Source organism: Eucalyptus grandis, chromosome 6 (assembly GCF_016545825.1).
Source record: "Eucalyptus grandis isolate ANBG69807.140 chromosome 6, ASM1654582v1, whole genome shotgun sequence".
NCBI lineage: Eukaryota > Viridiplantae > Streptophyta > Magnoliopsida > Myrtales > Myrtaceae > Eucalyptus > Eucalyptus grandis.
The window spans coordinates 39,535,597-39,558,802 of record NC_052617.1 but is presented as its reverse complement, the minus strand read 5'-3'; the positions used below and the strand labels follow the sequence as shown (position 1 = coordinate 39,558,802).

The following is a 23,206-nucleotide window of genomic DNA, read 5'->3' as shown; positions in this document are numbered from 1 at the left end:
GCAGTCCGTTGACAAGAGAGTCCGGCTCTAATCGACAGAGAAATGAAGTGGCCCAGCGATGGGGAAAAGAAATTGATAAAGAGAGAAGAATAGATGAAAAGGGTAAAGTGTATTCGTAAAAGGTGGTGGACATGATATAACTATTTAGAAAGTGGAGGCGAAGCAAACATTAGTTAGTGGGACTAATGTAATTGTCCAGAAGTAAAGTGGACCTTGGATGCAATTGTTAGAGGTGGTGACCAAGGAAAAAGTGGAGGCAATGCGGCTATGGTGAAGTAAATGATTTCGGGGCTCAATTTTTGTAGATAAGTAATGTCGAATCGTAAGAGCCATGTACAGCATGTGTAGTTTTCTTAGTAACTGGTGTTAACTATCAATTGGAGGTATACTTACTTAGAATATAAGTTGTACAAAGAACAGGTAATCAATCAAAGAAGACTAGTTCTTCATCTTTATTTTGAGTTTACCTATACATCTGGTGCCCTTTTTTATTCCACATTACTTTTCGAGAGAATTCTCATGACAAACATGAAATTACTAGAAAATAAGAGCCAAGCTATTATGCATTGTCGTCTTTCTAGTTGTAATAAATTTGAGATAGCTAAACTTTGGAAGCGCATATCTTATCGATCGAGCATCCTTTGTGGGCAATCTTTTTTTGATTCAACAACTTTTCAAGAAAAATTTCAGGGAAATTCTACTTTTTGTATATTTGGATTTCCCCTCATTTACATTGTTTATTCAAGGAAGAGCAAAAGATCTTTCTCACCCTTTGTCGATTTACTTATCAATTCACATTTCGAAAAAATATATCGTCAACTTTTTTGATTAAACAACTCTCTAATAATGTCACAAAGTTGGACCGAACTAACACCAAAAAGTGCATTTGTTCCACAAGAGGCTAGAGCTTTGGAGCATGTACTCAATATGAGGGAGTTACATCCATTGAGACCTTTGTATCTAGTGGGTCTACACATGCGCCCCCCTAGATCTAATGGTCCAAATACATATAATACAGTAACACACTCAAGGTAATATTTTAGAAATGTGGCACCAACCATGGGCAAATCTTAAATTGAAGATGTAACCAGGTGTGATACCCACTCTACTTCAATACATATGAAAAGAGAACAATGTTAGATATATTAAAATCAATGGTCACGAAACAATGTCGCATACTTTTAGAGACTATTAATTAATAGGATTCAATTCTTTAAATGGATGTGTACATTTCTATCACTTACATCATAGCATGATATAATAAGTTTGTAAACTAACCTTAGTGAGCTGGCTGAAAAAAAGAAAAGGAAGAAAGCCTTAGTGTACCGAATATAATTCTTGGAAAAGTATAGGATAAGCATCCGAGCCATTCCGTATATATAAAATAAATATGTTTTATTAGAAATATCAAGAAACTATTATTTTTATTCATCAAATGTTAAACATTAAATCAAGCTTTCACCTTTCGACCAAAAAAAAATCGAGATTTCACCTAACAATTAAACCTTTTGCTTTCGACTCTTTCAACATGTTTGAATTTCCCACTTAGGAAACTACTTCTGACTAAGACATCGAATCAAGCTTTCACCTAACAATTAACCTTTTGCTTTGGACTCTTTTAACATGTTTGATTGATGACAAGGAAGCTCCCACTCAGGAAACTGAATAAAAGGAGTCTTCATTTTCTGCGTTAGACATATGGAATTACCATAAAATTTGCTTTCAAGTCTGTTTGCCCCGGTCGATCGGGATCCGGAGTACATAGAATGATTAAAAGGAAAAAAAAAAGAAAAAAAAAAAAAGAATCCAACCAATGATAAATAGTGGCTCCACATTTCGCGATATTGCTAACGAATCAACAATATTCTCAAATACACATCTCACTGATGGCAACAACTTTAGAGAGGGGAGAGAGGGACAAGGGATAACTAGCTTGAACTGAAAGTAACGTACTCCGTGTGTAACAAATTGCGTCATCATTACAAAACCCCCAGACTTTTGGTATGGTTGGTTAAGTTGGTCCCTGTACCCCAACCAACCATAAGGTCAACAACATGCAAAATCACAGTAACAGAAATGGCCCCAATACGTCTTAGCACGATAGCTGATATACGCATAAGCAAAATCCAATCGAAAAGTTTCGCCTTAAATCTCATCAGGCTAATCTCATCTATATATCCACCTGGATATGGTCCTCCCTCCACTAAAAAAACCGACTAACAACCGCATTTAGTTTTGATTTACTTACCTCTTTGTACCATCTTTATTATCCTTTTTGAGTTGTTATTTGTGGGTTTGATCAATTTCTTTGGGGAGTTTTTTTTTTTTCTTTTTATGTACATAACCAAATCAATGGAGAAATTAATGAATGCAATGACATCAGGATCAACGCGAAGCCAGCATCATCTCCTGCTCGGTGAGGGAGTGGCGGAAGTGGCACCTGTGGCCGTAGGGACACATGTCGCCGGCAAGGACCATCCGGCAGACCTCAGTCTTGTAACGTGGGTGCCTGATCACCGGACGCAGCTCCGCGATGCCATGCGCGAACTGGCAGTGGTCGCCGTACGGGCACGCGCCAGTCTCCTGCCACTTGTTGCACAGCTCCGTCTTGAACATCCCCTGGCTGTACACTTCGAACTCCAATGCCTCCTGCTCTTTCTTCCCACCCGGCACGTACACGCGCTGTTGCACCTGCACACACGAACTCTCCTTCCTGAGATAATGCCATGATCAATGACAATTTCAACCAAGATCGTAAACGAGAAGGGAAAATCAGAGTCATAATGGACCAGAAATCTACGGTGGCCAAAAAGAACGTGAATATAAAAATGTACATGGAGGACGCGTTGATGCTCTGACTCCAAACATGTCATACGATGACAATGACAATCCAACCATTGCACATGAGTAGAAGAGAACCCGTCGCAATTCGTAACGAATTAATTCGATCAGCGTAAAGAAGAAGAAAACCGAGATTACTCTGACACAAACAACGGCCAAATCGTGATTAAATTTAAGCAATCACCGAAAGGCAAATGAATAGGAGATGCCAGTTCAATCGATAGAGACTGAATTTGACCGATATCACAAGAAATATTCTAACTCGCTCAGCAAAATGATACGAGAATATAATTAAGAGACGCACCACAGCGTAATCATGATAAAAAAATATTCGTATAACGTAACAAATCAAATATGACGATCGAACAAGGAAGCGCAATTGCAAAGATCAATAGACATTGCGAAGAATAAATGGAATCCAGAGAACACACTGACCTTCGGAGGCTCCTGTGCTCTTGGCGAGCGGAGTTGACTCACCGGTCGACTCGAGCGGCTGTTGCTAGCAGCAGGCTGGTTCAATTTGAGGTAGCCACTGGACCGAACCGATATGCTCTTCGGTAGCCAAACTCTCTCGGGATTACTCGTCTCATATCCGCTCTGATCCATGACGCTCGTCGGACTGTAACTGCAGACGTCTTCGCTGGAGAAATCCGATCCTGTAGCATTAGTATCAGAGAGACCGAGACGGCGGAAGCAGCTCTGCAGAGTGCCCTGTGAGGGCAGGTTAAGGAGCTTCACGAGCTCGGAGTTCGCCAAGCGGAGCCGCGCATTCTCTCGGCGCAGCGAGTCGATCTCCTCCGTCAGGTCGTTGAGGTGAGCGCGGCAGAGATCGTAGTGATCGCGCAGCTGCTGGTACTCCAGGACGAGGCGAGCCTGGTTGAGGCGGTGCTCTATGGCGATGGTGCTCCTGGCGGTCGCGTTCTGGTTGCTGTCGGAGGAAGCGGACGAGCACAGAGACGGCGTGATCAGCGCGGAGCTCGAGTGAGGCGAGTTTGGCGGGAAAATGGAGTGGTACAGCGCGCTGAAATTGGCCGCGAACTGCTGGTTCAGCGGAGAGCTCGAGGACTGAGCCGGAGGTGGCGAGTGGGGCGCATGCTGCGGCGGGGGCGGCGGCGGCGGCTGCTCCGGCGAAGTGGAGGAGGTGGTGATGGTAGGATCCGACTGAGGCGAGGCGTCCTTTTCCATGTCTCTCGAACTTGCTGCAACAGAGAGAGGGCGAAAAACTCTTATTCAGTTACGAGAGAGGAAGTTCGTCCACCGAACGATCGCGCGGGAAAAAAATAGAGAGGAAAACCGACATTCAACAGTCTCCGCCGCCTAGCTACATTCGTCTCCCTCCGTCATCTGTCTCATCTGAATCTACCGAATCGTGAACGATCGCCATTGAAGTAAAGAAAAACCCAACAGGAAGCGCAGGAAACGATTTGAAAATCACAGGGCGATTCGAGACAGAAGCTACGATCGAGGCACGCGCAGATTAATCGGTTCGAGACAATGCAGGACGCAGATCAGATCGAGAGCGATAAACGCTCGAGGTTTTGCAAGCTATAATCATCCATGGAAAATCGAAGCGGGAGAAGCGTGAATGGAGAGCGAGTCTCTCACCTGGTTCGGCGCCCGAAGAGAGAGGAGGAGACGGGGAGAAACTGGAACCGACGCAGGAGGAGCTGCTTTATAGTCTATAGGCCGCGCGGGGAGAGGGAAGGAGGCGGAAGGGATCGGGTACTCTCCAGCGCAGGGAGAGCGCGCCGGTGCTCGGGAAATCAGAGACGCTCACGCCGAGATCAGCTCCACCGCGGACCCCACGTGGAGGGACGCTGTTGGCCGGTGAGATAGCCGAGGGGGTGGATAGGTCGGCACCGGGGAAAAGATGGATTCGAGCCCCTGCTTTTCTTTTCCCGCCAAAGGGACAGCGAGCGCCCCGAATCCCACCGAAACCGTTTTAGAGAGAGAGAGAGAAGGCAAGGCAACTGCTTGAGGCTGAAGCCAGCTGGGCTAGAGATAGAGAGAGAAGTGGCTGATTATATATGGACCGATCGGTGACATGTGAAGGTTGGTTAGAGGAAGGAATTGGGGAGTTTGGTCAGACGAGCATTGGCGTGGAACGGAAGTGATGTGAAATGTGCGTGTTGCGGAGTTTGGTTCGTTGGTGTCTTCTTATGATGAGGGGAGGTCCATTGGAGGAGGAGGAAGAGGAAGGAGATTTAATTATTGTTAATGGGTGCATCGCAACCATCGAATTGTGTTTGCTTCTTTGTTACAGCTTTAACTAACACTCCCTATGGCCCCCCTTCCCCTTCTTCTTTTCTCCCTGGGCTTTGCTTGCTTGCTTGCTAGCCATCCCCCTCCATCAAAAAGGCCTTGATGGCGTAATCTGCTCTTCTTCTGGCCAACCGCTAATCATGAATTTTTCGCCCTTTGAATTAATTAGTGAGGATGAAGATTTCGGATCGTTAGGGATGCCGAGTTGTTGTCTGCCTTACGAGAAAGGAGATGGTCCTCGATGAAATTTCAACGACCAGAGGAAGGAGTTCAAACTACCAATATTGGCATTTGTGATGAGGACTGCACATATGCTACCTGTCAATGCCAATTTCGGGCGATTTGGGGGAGATTACCTTGAGGTGGCCTTTGTTGTCAATGTCAACATAATTGGATATGTCTTGCTACTGGTAGTAGTCACTAGTGTTCTTCGCTCTGTCTAGATCCAATCATGAGCCTCGCATTGCTGATCGCCTATTATTGCCTCCAAGGGTAAGTGGGCGGGTCGGGTAAGGGCCTCGCATCGAAAAGCTTTGTCCGATGCGATTGGGCCTATCTCAGGCCCAGGTGGACTTGAAATTTGTATGCAATCTTTTGATGATGGACGCAGACCACAGGTCCGATTCCGTTAGGTCTGCCCGTTGAAGTGGGTCTACCACGGTCCATTGTCCACTATAGAGGAGAACGCAATCATTCTCAATTTGAAACTGAATCGAAATGGCCTGTTGCACTTGCTCGTGCGGTCAACTGATTTGCAGTGTATCCTCAATTAGCCTTTGAATGATAGAACTTGAGTTGTCTCGTTACCCAAGTTAAAATCTATGTTCAATCCACTTAAACATGTAAGTTTTTGATCCTTTCAAAAATGTGATGGAAATTGGGTAGGATGGGGCATTTTAATTTCAAGTGTAGGGTTTAACTCCTACTTTTTATGAAAAAAGGACAAACTACAAGTTTGAAAGAGAGAGAGGAGAGTTACAGTAAGATGGATAACCAAAAAAATAAAATAAAAATGGAGGTTTGAGATGCCACTTGCAAAACTTGGTTCAATTTCTTCTTGATCACATAATGAAAGATCTCCTTTGTTTTCTCAACTTATGTGACTCGTGAGTACGATGAGTTTGGCTGAAACTGTCCACTGATATAACGCAAATGGTTTCAAACTTCAATGGCGACGCGGTAAATTCACAATTTTGGCCGGTGGAACTTTGCCCTCAATGACTGATGATGCACAAGTAGCATTAGTCGTATGCAGTTCACCAGCTAAAGTAACAGAATGAAAACTGCGTTCTCAGGAGTAACGCAATGCAGAAGACATCATCTCATCAGAAAGTGATGTTTCAGAGAGTAACTTTGCAGACCTATGAACCTGTATACTTATAAATTATTGTACCACCAATAATGCGCCCGCTTTGGCCAATGTGTGGTGGCGCGCTTTGTCACCGTATGAGCATGTTATAGAGGTGCGCGTGACTCGTGTACCTTCGTCTATTATGAATGTGTAAAAATCTGTGATACCCTTGGCATCGCCTATAAAAGCGTGGCCAAACCTTCTGCAGCTATACCCGTGTCCCCACTTTATAAGCCCATCCTCAAATGGGCGAAGAAAAATCCCGATGGTAACAAGCGCATTGCACGATTTTGCAGACAAGAAGAAAAAGCCACCAACCGCACTTGCTCTGCCTAGTGTTTGCATGTCCCGGCCTCTAGATTTTCCTGCCTTGGGACGAATTTACAAGGCATTGCCGAAAGATTCGACACCCAATCGGAATACATCCGGCAAGAAACTCCAAAAAAAAAAAAAAAAAAAAATCAGTCACGGTTGTTTGTTCTAAATTGGCGGACAGAAAATGCTCTGGCCATATGGTCTATGTTTGTGGGCGGCCATTCTCTTTACCACCAGCTCCGACTGTCTTGCCTTTTATTCATGGTCAGCTTTGTTTTGCGTAAAAGCATCTAAAAAAGGTACCTGATACTGAACAAAACCAAGAGTCTGAACAAGTCAATTTGATGTGGGCATTGATACCCACGAATAACAGGACTAGTACTATTCCAATAGTGATGCATTTGAGGCAGTAACCTTCATTCTCGACCCGACTCGTCCCGAGTTTTCCAGATGCTCGCGGCATCCTTTGGAAATCAAAGGGTGGAGTCTGCACGTGGAGCTGAAAAAAAGGAGAGCTAGTGGGCTAGGTCAATTATTTCACCTTTGGGCACACGTTTTTCTTCTTTAGGCGTGCGTGAAGCGGTTTAAAGAAAAACCCTACGAAAGCAGAGGAAGAAAGGAGCCGCAAGTTTTCCTTGAAGCCGCTTTCCAACGGAACGCGAAGAAATTTACGTACGCAGATCAAAGATGAATGCTGGAGTTCTTGATTTTAGCACACGTAAAGCGTTTTGTTTTGAGTTTAAACACGCAGTAATTTTCTACCACAAGTTATTTATTTATAAATACTTTGAATTTGGAGTTAAATCTAGATGTGAAAACACTTAAGCGTATGAACGATTGTAAACTCTGATTCTCCGATTATAGTGGATTATTTGTTGTTGGCTCTCCTCGTGAATGTAAGTACGGATATTCGAACCGAACCACATAAATTTCTGATGTCTTTATTTTTCTCGTTTATTTCTCCAGTGATTTCGTATTAACGTAAATTGCAAAATCATGTCATTTTCGCATCTTATATTCCAACACTTTGCATATTCATCCATTAGGGATCGGCATGTCTATGGAGAGATCATTCTGAGATAAAAAGATAATCCCAGCAGCTCACCCCATGAAATGTTCGAATTAGCCTAAAAACGCGAGGCTCTATGTTCGATTCTCGCTCGGCGCCGGTCTACGGTTATTAGGCCAAGGGAATGCTATTCGTCCCAGCTACCTTCGAACAGAGTTACGACACATGAACTGAATTCGGAACGCAAATGTTGAATTTGAGCTTAAATTTTGGTAGATGTACAGGAGAAAAATATTGTTTGCTAAGGCAGGGAGACGATTTCGCTCCGCTGACAAGTCCATCCAAGTTACCTGTCGACCTATAATTAGAGAACAAACCAGAAGAAATATACTGCACTTACAAGATCTTCCCATCAACCTCCAGCGTCTGGAAAAAAACCGCTATGAGCTCCATAGCAACATTACACAAATCATAGAAGAGCACATGATCTACTTGCAGAGAGAAAAGAGGAGAGAGAGAGAGAGAGAGAGAGAGAGATGCGAAAGCTTAGCACATCCTCTCCATGGCCTAGACATTAGAAAGCTCGCGAGAAGCTTGCAAGGCCTTGTAGATCTCGTACACGAGCCTTGCCTCGACCTCCTCGCTCGAGTACACGATCCGAGGCTTCCGGGGATTCGGGACTTGCTTCCCGCCAAAGAAGCTGTCGGTGTTCAAGGACCCAACCTTGCCGGCCAACCGGACCATCATGTTGATGTAAGTGTCCCTCAGCCGCACGAATATCTTGAAGGGGGAGTAGTAGATGGTCCTTAAGCGCAGCTTCCGGGCGATCTTGATCTTCCAGGACCTCCGAGGGCCGCCCGCGTTGCCGCCGAGCCTAGCAACCTGCAGGCGCCGGCTGCGGTCACCGTCGAGCCGCCTGTATTTCCTCCTCCTCCAGTATCTCTTCACGCTCCCGTCGAATGGCTTTGCCAAAAGATCCATAGAAGAGAGAGAGAGAGTTGGTAATTCAAGAGTTTGGTAATGTGGTGGATATATAAATCGCGAGAAAGTCCCATTTGACCACGAGCAACATAAGGGCTGTTCCAGTCGACAAAGCCGGTTTGACTCGTGCTCGTTGCATTTCTTTATTTTCGTTTTTCTGATTTTCAAGACAAAAAATTCCATTTTTTCAAGTTAGTAACTTCAAATTCATGAAAAAAAAAAAACCATATCCTTATTTGGATGAGGGGAAAACGGGAACCAAAATATGACCAAACGATGTAAATATGGGATTATTTATTCTTACAATCTAGAGATTGAGTTAATATATAATATATATTATGTCGGAATGGTCAAAACGAGACTAATCAAATTCTCAATCATTGAATCAGTTCACGTTGCGAATATGATTACACCTCTAATTTAAAAAGAGCACAAGAATTTTGACGAATTTCACGTGAAATTGACCCATACTGGTTTCCATCTTATCGTCTCGTCTTCTCCTTGGTATAACCCTGCCAAAAATGTTATTTTCGGTGGGGGCGGATCAGTGTGTGGACGAGGGTTGGCCTAGAGAACAATTGAGAAAGGCGAGGATTGAAACTTATGCCCACAAAAACTTTTTTAGATGGAGACGGGAGGGACGAAAAAGTCTGAAGAAAAAAGCCAACCGCAACCAAACCACACCGCAACCAGACAAAGGATTATATCGTATGTAATTTATAGCTCGTGGGGTTCGGTGGCGGATCATAAGTATAAATAATTGACCCACAACCATCAACTACAACGGATGCGGTGATTGACCATAAGAAGAGCTTTAATTTCATTTGGAGAAAGAAATTCCAATTCGCTCTTGAATGTTCGATTTTCAAACTGCTTTCTTCTTTGGCTTAGAAACGTATTCAACGATCAGTAATTTGACCGGGAGATCAAACTAAAAACCGCCAGCCATCTGTATAATAATCCGCACCGCAGGAAAGAAAGGGTCGTGTGGAAATTCCCTTTGTAAGGCACGTGTCCATTCAATTGCATTCGTAACAGTAAAATAAGACTTTAAGAAGGCATTTATTTTTACGAACATGAATAATTGAAAAAATACTTTGCTAAAAATGATCATCGGTGTCGTTTATAAAATGAATGGATAAAAAATGTTTTCATTTTTCATAAAAATATATAGATAATTTTTTTGTTGATTAATTATTTTGAGTATTATAATGATTATTTTTAAGAAAAGAATTTTTTTTTAAATCATTTATTTAACTTGATGTGTACTTGGGTACTAGAAAATGTTAGGCCGGTGAGGGCCTGCGCTGGACAAATCAAAACCGAACTCTTCGTGGGAAACCTTCATTTTTGGTCGGGTTTACAGTCAGTCGTAGATTCTCAATCTCGAACTGTGCCACGTGAAACGCCCCTATTTGCAACCGAGGTTAGGTGGTCGATGGAAGGTTTGTCGAATTAATGCATGCTCAAGCTACTACGAGAGCCACGTGTGATGTGACATCAAATAATGACCATTGATGGAAGCATATGGTACAGAATTCACCGACGATGAGTGCTAATTAAATTAAAGATAGTTTATTTAGTAAAAATAAAATTATAAAGATTTTTTTCCTAAAATAATATTTATCATTTAAAATAATCAGTTAATAAAAACCATTTTTCATTATTGATAATAATTTATGTTTGAATATTTTCGTGGACGATGAATGTGATATTTTGTTTATTCATTCTCATGAGCAATGCAAGCAGTTATTTTTAAGAAAAATATTTTTAAAATTATTTAATTTTCATGAAATAAATAAAATCTGAAAGCATGCTAAAATGTATTTAGAAGATGGATGGAATGGATGGACCGACGGGCCCAAGGAGCCGTCAACTTGACGGGGACCAAAAGTTTGGCAATGCCAAGAAGGGCCTAATGAGCTTAGGCTTTTTCGTGGCTGGGCGAGGGGCCCACTAGCATTTTGTAAGCTAGGCCTGCCTAAGCACTCGTTTAGTGTTTGTCCTTAGGGTGATTTTTGCCTATTTTTGCTATTTAGCAGAGACTTTACTTTTTCTTCTTGTGAGTTTTTTTTTTTTTTTTTTGGGTGGTGGTGGGTAGGTGTGAGATTGAGATGTGACATTTTTGTCACTTTGAACTTTGAAGGAGTCACTTTACGGTTTTATGTACTCTTCTAATTAGATTCTCCGTTGGTTCGAAAATATTTTTTTCTATCTCATTTTGCAAATATTTCAAAAATGTTCGTGAGGGGAATCACTGCTGCAGAGCAAGTTTAAATTCATGATAACTAAAGAAGGGGTGGGGATAAAAAATTAACGGATCTTATCTACTTGGCTAGGCTAGCCGGTGACGGAGTTACTTTGCTTATGGATCCAAAGTACAAGGCGCACCTTGCCCTAAAGGAAATGTTGATCTCAACTTTCAACACGTATTAGAAACCCAAAGAAAATAAAAAATAACAGAAAGCATGGTAAAACCATATACATAGCGACCTTACTCTATATCTATAAACTATGAGCTTGAAGAACATAATGATTAGTTTCAAAAAAAAAAAAAAAGGAGATTGATCATGTAAAAGAAATGAAACTGTAAAATTGCAAAGCACTTGTTAGGCCGAAAAGAGAGCACAAAGCTAGAAGATACATTGTATTCTTCCGCTCATCAATAAAGTCGGATCAAATCAGATCAAATTCGAATGGGCATGTTCCATTATTGCTTTAGTCAATCAAATTAAGTATTTGGAATGCCGTGGAAAGACCATTTAACTTATTTCCACAGAAATTTGATGAGATTTGCTGATCCTTATTTCAAGAAAATTTTAATTTGTAACAGGATTTCATTGATTAATTTAAAAGTCGAAAGAGTAATCAATTTGGGTACAAATAAAGGTAATCAAAGGCCACTCCACGTTGAATCAAGGCCCATGAAGAGGAACCTTCGGGGGCACGCAACCCCCAGGTGGTGGTTTGGATTGCAGGGCCTGGCCACTTTGAGCAAACCGGGGGCGTCAAAGCCTCTCTATCCTAATTTGAATGGAAAAGATCCATGATACGTTCAAGATAACTTGCTCGATTCCTGTGCATCCTGTTTTCAAAATAATTCTAATTGATATCATCGATCTCAGTAAATTTTGTGCATGGATACTAGATGATAAAGTTCCTCCTGAAATGATCTCATGATATGCCATTAATGGCGCGAGAGAAATTAAAAACGGATCGATTTTAGTCAAGCTGAAACTTCCATCATGTTTTAACCTGAGAGACGAGAAAGATTGCTCTTCCTGTACTTTGTTTTCGGTCGCTGTGAGGTTTGAGTTTCTTTATTAACTCGATATCCTCAGTGAAATTGTGTTTTGATCCTATTTCAGTTGCGTTTCTTGGGATGGCTCTATTGTTATGTCTCAATGCATCAGGCCTTCAGGGGGTTTTAAATGACCCTCTGAACAACGGTCTTTAGTTGCATACGTATTCAACAAAACAGCACGCTGTTTCCAGTTAACATCAAACGTGAGTTCTGCAACACATGTAAGAAACCTACTAACATCATCAGAGTAACTAAATCCAGTTCATGGATCCACTAAACATCAGAAACACACGTAGCAGAATCAAAACTATATTAGCATTATTAAGAACTTTCTGTACAAGCAGTGCCAAATCACCGCTAAGCCCCATCTAATCGTGTTGAAGCTTTATTGGACAGGAAAAATAAAAAACAGTTGCAAGAAAACTAAAATAACCAATGACTCCTGCCGGCCCTTTAAGCGGCTCACTGTAGCGGTGGATTGCTTAGGGATAGGTTGGGTCATTGAAGAATTGAGCCTGACCCCGATGAACAATCTGATGATAAAAATTGCTGCGGGGGTCACATATCATGCTCTGAGCTTCATTGACAGTGCTGCACCAGGAATAGTCTTCTCTCGAGGGTCCGAACTGCGTTGAATCCTCAGGCGGTAAGGAAATCAATGGCGACGAGTAATCATGGTTTGATCCAACTGAACTGTCTGGTTGATACAGGAAGTTGAAAGGCAGTCCGGCTTCGACCACCCCGTCTTGCATGAAGCCTGCATTGCTTGCATGGAGGTCCACTCCGTCGCTGGGTACGGTACAGTCACTTGGCGCCGCCTTCTCGACCCTTCTCTTCTCCTTCATCGTGGCAAGCCTCGTCTTCGCCTGTTCAAGTCCATCGTCCACAGCACTCAGGAGCGACCTTAGTTGAGGGTCCGAGAGATCTTTGAAAATCTCCTCCGAGACCGGATACTTGGCCTCCCAATTGGCCCTGTGGGCCTTGGCCAGCTCGGCGTCAATCTTCTTCTTCCGGCTTGCGAAGAACTCATGCAGTCCGGTGGCATGCCTGGCACGGCGATCCGTGGCCTCGCTTTGATAGCGGCGGACTATGCGCTCTACCTCCTTACGGTCTGGCGGCCAGGTCTCCATCTTGACAAGACCGTCACTTGAAATCCCTATTGGATTGATGATAACACAAGTGTCGACGCCGCAGAGGGTTTTGAATTCCCCGGCCTTCTTCATCAGTCCCTTCTTTCTTTTTTCGAATGTGGTTCTGCGAGATCTTGAATTGGATATGAGTTCGAGTTTCAATTTAGCGCGACCCATGTTGATTCGAATACTTAGAATTTCTTCTTCGAATGTATGGATCCGACTAAGCCAAGACGACCTTTTCCTTCTCTGCAACAAAGAGAGAGAACCATATTCTGTTAGAGGAGAGGAAGTTTGTCCATCGAATGATCTTGCTCAAACAAACGAGTCTCCGCCTAAGGACCCTCGTCTTCCTCTTTCATATTTTTAATGAAAATCTACCGAATCTTGAATGATGGCCATCAAAGTAAAGCAAACCCTAGGGAAGCATAGAAAAGCAAAAGAGATCGCACATACACCTCTCACTGAATCAAACGCTAGGCCTCCAAGTAACTTAAAATCTCAGGACAATTTAACACAGTAGCTAGATCATTACGTACACAGAATTATCGATGAAGATCGTAACTCATCAACCCAGATATGTAAATAACAGAATGCAGGACGCAGAACAGACCGATGGTAATCTCACAAGGCATCAAACTCAAAAGTTTCAAGCTATAACCCATGAAAATCTAAGCGAAGGCGCATCGATGGAGAGTGAGTCTCACCTGGTTCGGCTTGCGGAGAGAGAGTCGGGCGTTGAAGAAGCTACTGTTTAGTGTTTACGCCAAACTGAAAACTTCCATATGTATCTTAAATTTTCGTAGGGTCGGTGGAAGATATTGCCCCTGCGGGGGTTGTATCCCAGTGGGAAATATTTCCTGTTTTGATATAGTAATGTTACCGTTAAGTTTATTGCGCTATGTGCATATACAAAATATATGCATAGCGATGGAAGATACGGAGATTAAGCCGTGAAGGAATACGCGGGCAACCGGACCTATTTCAAGTGGCGTTTTCTTGCGGCGGATCAATCTTCTTTTCTTTTTGTGATCAAGAACCTTATTTTCTTCAAATAACCAACTACATAAATACAAGATTTTTTTTATATGACCACATAAGTTGATAATCATATATATATAAATTTTCTTTTTTATTAGATTTGGACATTAGTTGTCCACACCTATACATGCCGTGTGAGATTTGTGAGACCACCACTAACTATTGAGGTTAAGTTGTTAAATGAATGTGGAATTTTATATCTAAAAATTTTAACATCCCCCTTACGCATAGGATAAAGTTGGCCTGAGCTTAAAGTATGGAAATATGTAATTAGGGAAGCAAATAGAGACCTATTTTAACTCGGGACTTACTTTCTAATACCATATGATTTATGAAGTTTAGAAAACTTAAGTTGTTAGTACACAAAATAGGCTTCGAATTAATTTCTTATTGGACTGCAACATTCTGACCTATTTAATTAGCATAATGCTTGAAAATTTTAAACAATTTTTTCTTGCTCATCTTGTAATTTGAGATTTTCACCTGGAAGCTGCATATATTGACTATGATTGTAATTTGGTTATGAAGTTTATGATTATAGATTTGCAAACGTAAATTGTAAACTCCTTTTAAACAGTAAAAAAGTGTGAGAAATATGACCAAGCTAATGGTTTTGACAAATTACTTATCATGTATTAAATATCACTAATCATTGACAACTAGTAATTAATTCACTCAAAGATCATTGAAATATTATGACGCAGTGAATGAAATACTCGTAAATTAGGCCCCTTGATATTTACAATTACGGGCCATTCATGAACAATCGAAAAATTCAAATCCAATTTATCAATAGAAAAATTGTCTAAATATTCTAAGTCTATTATACGACAATCAATTCAATTCTAAACTTTCTAATTTCACTAATATAGTTTTATATCTTTTGATGATTTTTTAATGTAGTCATTTTGGCTAATTGAAATGGGAAATTACTAACATGGATGCCATTCTATGTGGCATGATTGGTAATTTGATGTCTTTGAAGAGCTCATAATACTGACCCAAAAAAAAAAAGAAGCTCATAATGACATCGGTTTTAGAAGTTTTGCAATTTTTTTTTTTTTGAATTTGTTCTGTCTGTTTTTTCCTTCCCGTTCCTAGATTTCCAATTGGTAGGGTCATCGAGACCCCATGTAGAAATGTCAATTTTGACTAGACTGCCATGATAACAATTTTTTACCTAAATTGACTGGATGTATTATATTAAAAAAAAATCAAAAGTGTTAAGATTATATTGGCCAAATTGAAAAGTTAAAATTGAACTTGGGAACTGTATAATGAGTTTAGGATTTTATGGGAAATTTTGACATTCATCAATAGCGGAAAAGAAAAGGCTTACTATTGATTTTCCTTTTTTTTTTTTTTAAATATATGTCATTGAAAAAGAATTTCGCGTGACTCCCACGGGATAGCCGGCGTCTCCGCTTCCCATTATCCAAGTCCGGCGACGAGCAGAGAGCTTATTACCTTCATACGGAGCAAAGCCTTCAAGTTCAACTTTGACGCATATACTTATCTTTATTTTGGCAAGCAACTGAAGCCAGACATATTGAGGATTGAACTTCACATCTTCACTGATCCCTCACCACCCGCCATCACACTATGGTGTGAGCCGCTGCCGCGACCCTCCGCCGTGAAGCTCTGCCTCATGTGCAGCTACGGTTTGCTTGTGCAATGTGCAGACATCTTGATAGAATAAAAAGTTGAAAAAAAAATCGACAATAAGCATGGTAAAACCAAATACATAGCAACCTTACTTAATATTTATAAGGAAAAATAATTCAAGCGATCCTTACACTTTGACTCAATATGCATTGTGGTATTTGAACTTTCGATTTATTTAATGTGATCCTATATTTTAGCTTAATATGCAATGCTATCCATGAATTTTTAATTTTGTTAGATGCGGTCCCTGAATTTTTGATACATGTTCAAATTAATCCCTAGATTATATGAAAAAATTTCAATATTTATCATTCCGTTAATTTTCATATAGTTTAAGGAATAGTTTGAATATGTAGCAAAAATTCAAGGATCGTATTGAATAGATTAAAAATTAAGTTATAACATTGTATATTAGGCTAAAGTCATGGATCACATTGAATAAATTTAAAATTCGGGGACTACAATACACATCCGGCCAAAATTTAGAGATTATTTATATCATTTTCCTTATCTATAATCTACGAGAATAAAGCCCTTATTCCCCTTGAAGCATGAGAGGAACATAATAATTAGTTTTAACATTACCAAAGGAAAATTGACTGTTATAAAAAGAAAATGAAATTGCAATAATGAAAAACACTTGTAAGGCCGAAAAGATAACCCATATAAACTGGAACAAACATTGTATTTTTCTGTTCTCCAATAATCTCCGATTAAATTCGAATTCAAAAACAATTTATGATTTAAGCATTATGGGCACGTCCTATTCTTGCTTTAGTTATTCATGTCAAATACTTCGAATATCCAAGTATCGCGAAGAGACTGCTCAACTTATTTGCACGGAAATTTGATCAGATTTGCTGATCCTTATTTCAGAAAAAAAATTATAATATGAATACATTGATCGGTTAATAGTACGAAAAATTCGAAATTATTACACTTATGATAAATTTACAAAAAATTAATTTTTTGGCTTCCAAAAATCTCGATCTAATACACGTGTGATAAATTTATTTTCCATTATTTTTCGTTAAATTTTGCTTTCAAATAATTAAGTTTGATAACACATGGCAGTTAACGAGTATATTAATTTATGGTTTGCAATATTAATTTAATTAATAAAAATAATAAAGTATAAATTTGTCACAAATATTTTCATGATATTAACCTTATATTGATTATATAAAAGATGAAAAAAAAAAAAGAGTAGACAATTGGGCGCAAACAAAGGTGATTAAAGGGTTGGCAAAAAAAAAGTGATTGGGGGCGAACCCACGTCGCACTAATGGGGTAATGCCCACGAAGATGGGGCGGGGTGCGGCCCTGCGGGGGCGTACATGCGCACCCGCAGTTGGTTGTTTTTTGGTTCTTTTTATCTTTTTTGGTGCGATAGTTGGTTTTTTTTTTTTTTTTTTTTATGCCCAGGATCCGTTGAGCCCGCTGAGCTTACGCTGGGCAGCCAAGGGCCCATAGAGTGCCTAGTATATCCTGGACTAAGTATCAATACTTGGGGGAAAGTTAGCATAAGACCCCACCACCATGACTCCCACTTAAGATATGTTAACAATTGTGGAGTTTCAACCCTGGGAACTCTGTGATCGAGTGCCTAAAGTCGAACCAACTCAGTTGCCCACCGATGGGTGATAGTTGGTTGTTTGGATGAAGACCATTTACTAAAAAAAAAAAAAATTGCCATAGAAAAAGTTTAAATTATGCTCATTCTAATACAAATATCCCATTTTCTCATGTCACAAAAAAATTCTAAATTTGCTCATCATGATATAAATACCCTCAACTTTTTGTTAAATTACTAAAAAATCCAAACTTATATATGTGTGCCATATATACCATCTATTTGAGTTTCATTCAACATATATTCGTTATGCTAGTATAAGTTCAGTTTTTTGGGACACAAAACGTTTGAGGTAATTTTGCTTCGATGGCCAAGTTTTTAGGGACACAAAGGGCATGCATGGAAACGCTCCAAAGAAACGTTTCGAACACTTCTGTACGGATTTTGTTCTCGAACAAAAAGAACAGAAACGCATTTGGTTGCGTTTTTTTTTTTTGTTTTTTTGTTCCCGAACAAAATAAGAACAAAAAAAGAAACAACAAATTGTTGTTTCTTGTTCAAAACAAAAATGAAGAAACGTTTCTTTTCTCTCTCTTCTTCTTCTCTTCTTTCTTTTTTTTTTTTTCTTTTTTTCTTTTGCCGGTCGCCGGCCTCGGCCAAAGCCGGCGACCAGCCGTCGAGGGCCGGCGACGCCGTCGAGGGCCGGCGACGCCGTCGAGGGTTGGCGACCTCGCCTAGCCAAGGCGAGGCCGAGCCTCGCCCAACCACGGCGAGGCTCGGCCTCGCCGAGGGCCGGCGAGCCTCGCCGTGGCCGGGCGAGGTCCGCGCCCTCGGCCGGTCGCCGGAGGCTGGTGACCGCCGAAAAAAGAAAAAAAAAAGAAAAATAAAGGAAAAAATGAAAATAAAATAAAAATGTTTAAAAAATTAAAAGAAACAAAAAAAGAATAAAATTTACCAAACGTGTTTCTATTCATTTTTATTCCCGAACAAACGTTACCAAACGCGTTCTTTTGTTCAAAAATTGTTCCCGAACAGAAACACCTTTTTTTTGTTTTTGTTCCTTGGAACAAAAAAAGAACAGAAACGTTACCAAACGCGCCCAAATTGTGTTACGCAATGAGTATAATTTGAAATTTTTTAATTCTATTAACTCTTAAAAAAATAAGTGAGACAAAGGTTAACAATCAACGATACCGTAGAATTTGCAATTGTAATAATGTAACCTTTTTTTTTTTTTACATAAATTCTTCCCTTTTGTTTAGTAACTCATAATTTGCTTGCTTCCTATGCATACTATTTTCCAAATAATGATAATCGACCTTAGTAAATTCCGTGCACAATAATAGATACTAAAGTTCATTATGATATGATTTCATCGTCCAACGCTAATGGTGCAAGAAGAAGTGTTTTTAGTTAAAGTGAAATCTTCAATATGTTTTAAGCTTAGAGACAGAGAAAGATAAGCTCTTCCTGTACTTTCTTTTCGGTGTGCGTGGGGTTTCAGTTTCTTTATTAACTCGATATCCTTAGTGAAATTGTGTTGCGTTGCTATCTTCAGTTGCGTTTCTTGGGATGGCTCTATTGTTATGCCTCACTGCATCGGCCTTTAGGGGTTTTCAAGTTACCCTCTGAACAACGATCTTTAGTTGCATGCGTATTCATATTCAACAAAACAGCACGCTGTTTCCAGTTAACATCAAACGTAAGAAAACAGGTTCTACAAGACATGTAAGAAACCTACTAGCATCATCAGAGTGACTAAATCCAATTCATGGATCCACTAAACATCAGAAACACAAGTAGCTGAATCATAATGATACTAATAAGGGTCTGTTTGTTTCGCGGAAAATATTATGTTTTTGAAAAACATTTTGCTGAAAGTCATTTTTCAGGAAAATGACTCTATTTTCCGGTATTCAGTAGAAACCTAAACTTTGAATGGAAAATATTTTTCGCCATTTGTTAGCTAATTTAATTGTTTGGAAAAATTATCAAAAATTAAATTTTAATATTTTTATTTGATCAAAAAATTAGTTTTATTTTTTGTATTTTTTTTTTAAAATGAATTTTTTATTATTTGTATTTTTAAAAAATCAAAATTTTTATTATTTTTTCCTTTTTTTCCTTCCTTCTTCCTCCCCTTCCTCTGCCGCCACATGCTTGACGATGGCTAGCTGCCCGGCGGCCGACCAAGACCCGGTCGCTAGATCCGGAGAGCTGAAGGCTCGGCCAATCTCGCCCAAGCTCGCCAAAGTTTCGCCGAGCTTTGGCGAGCTGTGAGCTCGCTGGATCTAGCGGTGGAGCTTGGGCTCACCTAGATCAGGAGCTCGAGCTTCGCCGCCAGATCCGCGAGCTCGGCTCACCCAAAGCCCGGAACCTCCGGCAAGCTTGGGCGAGGCCCAAGCCCCACCCAGCTCGCTAGATCGACAAGCCGCGAGCTTTGCCCCGGGCCGAGGGAGCTCCACCTCGCCCGATCCGGCAAGGCCCGAGCTTGGCTTCACTAGATCAAAGCTAGGCGGAGCCTTGTCGGCTCGGTTGAGGCTCGAGCTAGCTTGCGGTCCGGTCGCCACCAAAAAGAAGATGAAAAGGAAAGAGAGAAAAGGAAAAAAATTAAAAACTCGATTTAAAAAAAGAAAGCATAAAAATAAAACGAAAATGTATTGATAAAAAGAAACAAGATGGAAGGAGTTATGGAAAATGTTTTCCACTTCTCAAAAAACGGAAAACATTTTTTTTCCTTTTAAAGATTATTTTTTCAATGATGGAAAACATTTTTCTTGACTAGTTTATTTTTCGAAACGAACATTGAAAAATCCGGAAAATATTTTTCTGAAAGTCATTTTCTGCGAAACGAAGAGACCTAACATTATTAAGAATTTTCTGTACAAGCAGTGCAAAATCACCGTTAAGCCCAAACTTATCATTTCGAAGCTTCATTGGACAGGTAAAAAATAAGCAGTTGAAAGAGAACTAAACGACGGATGACTCCTTCTGGCCCTTCAAGCGGGTTTTCGTAGCAATGGATTGCTTAGGGAGAGGTTGGGTCACTGAAGAATTGAGCCTGATCATGATGAACATTCTCATGATAAAAATTTGCTGCAGGGGACCATACATCATGCTCCGAGTTTCATTGACAATGCCGCACCAGGAATCGTCGCCTCTTGGGGGTCCGAACTGCGTTGAATACGAAGGCGGTAAGGAAGTCAATGGTGAGGGATACTCATGGATTGATCCAACTGTAGATACAGGAACTCCAAACGCGGTCCCGCTTCGACCACCCCGTCATGCATGAAGCCTGCATCGCTTGCATGGAGGTCCACTACGCCGTGGGGGTACAATCCCATAACTTGGCGCCACCGTCTCGACCACTCTCTTCTCCATCATTGTGGCAAGCCTCGTCTTCGTCTGTTTGAGTCTATTGCCCTCAGCGCTCTGGAGCGACCTCAGTTGAGGCTCTGAAAGATCTCTGAGGAACTCATCCGACACCGGATACTTGGCCTCCCAGTTGGCCTTGTGGGCCTCAGCGAGCTCCGTGTCAATCTTCTTCTTCTGGCTTGTAAAGAACTCACGGAGTCCAGTTGCGTGCTTGGCACGGTGATCCACAGCCTCACTTCGATAGCTGAGGATGATGCGCTCTACCTCCTTACTGTCCGGCGGCCAGATCTTTGGCCGGACCAGGCCATCGCCGGACTTCCACATTGGGTAGATGATCACACACGTGTCGACGCCAAAGAGTATTTTGAATGCCTCGGCCTTCTTCATCAGTCCCTTCTTTCTTTTCTCGAACGTGATTTTGCGAGATCTTGAATTGGATATGAATTCAAGTTTCAGTTCAGTGCGAGCCATGTTGATTTGAATACTCAGAATTTCTTCGTTGAATATTTTGATCTGACTCAGCTAAGAGTCCTTTTCGTTGTCTGCAACAGAGAAAGAACTATATTTGGTTACAGGAGAGGAAGTTTGTCCATCGAATGATCTTCATCAAAAAAACGAGGGAAAAATCAACATTCAACGGTCTCCGCCTAGCTTCGCTTGTCTTCCTCTGTCATCTTTTCCATCAAAATCTACCGAATCTTGAATGATAGCATAAGCGAACCCAACCGTAGCATAGAAGAGTAAAAGAGATCGAACATCCATCTTTCACTGAATTAAAATTTCAGGACGATTTAAGAGGGAATCAAGATAATACATACACAGATTTATCGATGAAGATCGAACTCATCCACTCAGATATGTAACACGAGAATGCAGGACGCAGATCAGCAGACTGATGGAAATCCCGCAGTCATCAAACTCGAAGTTTCAAACTATAACCCATGAAAATCTAAGCGAATGCATCAATGTAGAGTGAGTCACTGAGTCTCACCTGTTCGAAGTGCGGAGAGAGAGATGGACGTGGAAAATGTACTGTTTACGCCAAACTCAAAACTTCTATACATCTCCAATTTTTGTAGGATCGGTTGAAGATCTTGTCCCTGTGGGTGTCGTATGTCAATGGTATATATTTCCTATTTTGATATACTAATTACCTTTTGGATTATTACACTATGTATTTATATAAATAAATATTTGCATAGTGATAGAGACCTATTTGAACTTGGGACCTATTGTTCTATTACCCGAATTCAATTTATTTTCTTTGTCGACCACTGTGAATATTCAAAATCTTCAAGAGAGAGGAAGAGAGAATCAATAAAGACTACAATTTTACTTAATTGACTTGACATTACACTTTATTAGTGAAGGATAAACAAAATGCATAAAAAAGAAAATCAACTATTCTAGAAAATAGCGCATATCAAATAATATATATTATCTAATAATATCTTTAATAATATTCTTTGATAAAATCGCTAATCTCCATAAATATACTTCATTTGTCATAATATTTTGACCTTTTGGGGCACGTATGATAACTATTCTATTTTTTGTTTTTTTTTTTTCTATTATTGAGAATAAATTTAGAATAGAAATTCGTTTGGTAACATAATTTTAATTTTCTATCTATGGAACAAATTTTTACTCCATAAACAGGTTTGAAACAGATATCATAAGTAAAAGTTGTTTACTTTTCTATTTATGGAAGAAAATGAGAAATAAAAACTTTTATGATCACTTGTCCTCACTATTAATCAATTACCCACCCACTGGCCATTGCCGCCTGCCGTTTGCCATTGCCCATCGGCTATCCGCCACAAGCCACCGCCAATCATTCGCCCGTCGACCGTCTAGGAGGGAAAAATTTCATGTTGTTATTAAACAAATTTCCATTTCGAGAACATAAATTTTATGTCATTATCAAATCTATATTTTTGTTCAAAAATTTGTCAAGGGAAAAAAATAGGAAAATTATTTTCTCATTACAAATTGATTTTTGAAATAAAATGGTTATTATTTGTGTCTTTAGCATAATGCTTGAAAATTGTTGGCAAATTTTTCTTGCGCATCTTGTAATTTTAGATTTTCACCTAGAAGCTACATATATTGAGGTATCGTGACTGTAAATTGATTACGAAAGTTTGTAGTCATAGATTTGCAAACATAAATTGTAAATTCTTTTGGATTAATAATGAGTTCGACTCCCAAACTTCTCAAGTGGCCGGGGGTGGGGATGTTTAGATTGAAGTATAGGGTTTGATTTTCACATTATGTAAAGGGACAAGACAAAAGTTTGAAAGTGAATTAAGAGTTAGATTAAAATAAACAAAAGTTATTTTTCACAAATTACTTATCA

General features: G+C 40.3%; 4 protein-coding genes across 4 annotated transcripts; all 4 read right to left on the bottom strand.

Moving 5' to 3' along the window:
* Positions 1-1,814: 1,814 nt before the first annotated feature.
* LOC104449675 (zinc finger CCCH domain-containing protein 14) lies at positions 1,815-4,944 on the bottom strand. The gene is made up of 3 exons (XM_010063911.3): positions 4,447-4,944; positions 3,277-4,040; positions 1,815-2,691 (listed from the first exon to the last, which is right to left on the bottom strand). The coding sequence occupies exons 2-3, from the start codon at positions 4,024-4,026 to the stop codon at positions 2,386-2,388; spliced, it is 1,056 nt and encodes a 351-aa protein (XP_010062213.2). The 5' UTR covers positions 4,027-4,040; positions 4,447-4,944; the 3' UTR covers positions 1,815-2,385.
* A 3,113-nt stretch (positions 4,945-8,057) lies between these two features.
* Positions 8,058-8,785, bottom strand: LOC104449676. The gene has a single exon (XM_018876434.2). It carries the CDS (start codon positions 8,757-8,759, stop codon positions 8,346-8,348), a length of 414 nt encoding a protein of 137 aa, XP_018731979.1. The 5' UTR covers positions 8,760-8,785; the 3' UTR covers positions 8,058-8,345.
* A 3,760-nt stretch (positions 8,786-12,545) lies between these two features.
* On the bottom strand, positions 12,546-13,286 carry LOC104451981 (agamous-like MADS-box protein AGL103). The gene has a single exon (XM_010066523.3). It carries the CDS (start codon positions 13,284-13,286, stop codon positions 12,546-12,548), a length of 741 nt encoding a protein of 246 aa, XP_010064825.3.
* Positions 13,287-20,754: 7,468 nt separating this feature from the next.
* Positions 20,755-21,318, bottom strand: LOC104451979 (agamous-like MADS-box protein AGL82). The gene has a single exon (XM_010066522.2). The coding sequence runs from the start codon at positions 21,316-21,318 to the stop codon at positions 20,755-20,757; it is 564 nt and encodes a 187-aa protein (XP_010064824.2).
* Between the last annotated feature and the right edge of the window lie 1,888 nt (positions 21,319-23,206).

What these genes read in the sequence shown, in the direction of transcription:
- LOC104449675 (XM_010063911.3), bottom strand. Translation starts at nt 4,026, where the DNA reads ATGGAAAAGGACGCCTCGCCTCAGTCGGATCCTACCATCACCACCTCC. An exon ending in GAGCACAGGAGCCTCCGAAG is followed by an intron (nt 2,692 to 3,276) that starts GTCAGTGTGTTC and finishes TCGTGTGTGCAG; the next exon opens with GTGCAACAGCGCGTGTACGT.
- LOC104449676 (XM_018876434.2), bottom strand. Translation starts at nt 8,759, where the DNA reads ATGGATCTTTTGGCAAAGCCATTCGACGGGAGCGTGAAGAGATACTGG.
- LOC104451981 (XM_010066523.3), bottom strand. Translation starts at nt 13,286, where the DNA reads ATGAAGAAGGCCGGGGAATTCAAAACCCTCTGCGGCGTCGACACTTGT.
- LOC104451979 (XM_010066522.2), bottom strand. Translation starts at nt 21,318, where the DNA reads ATGGCTCGCACTGAACTGAAACTTGAATTCATATCCAATTCAAGATCT.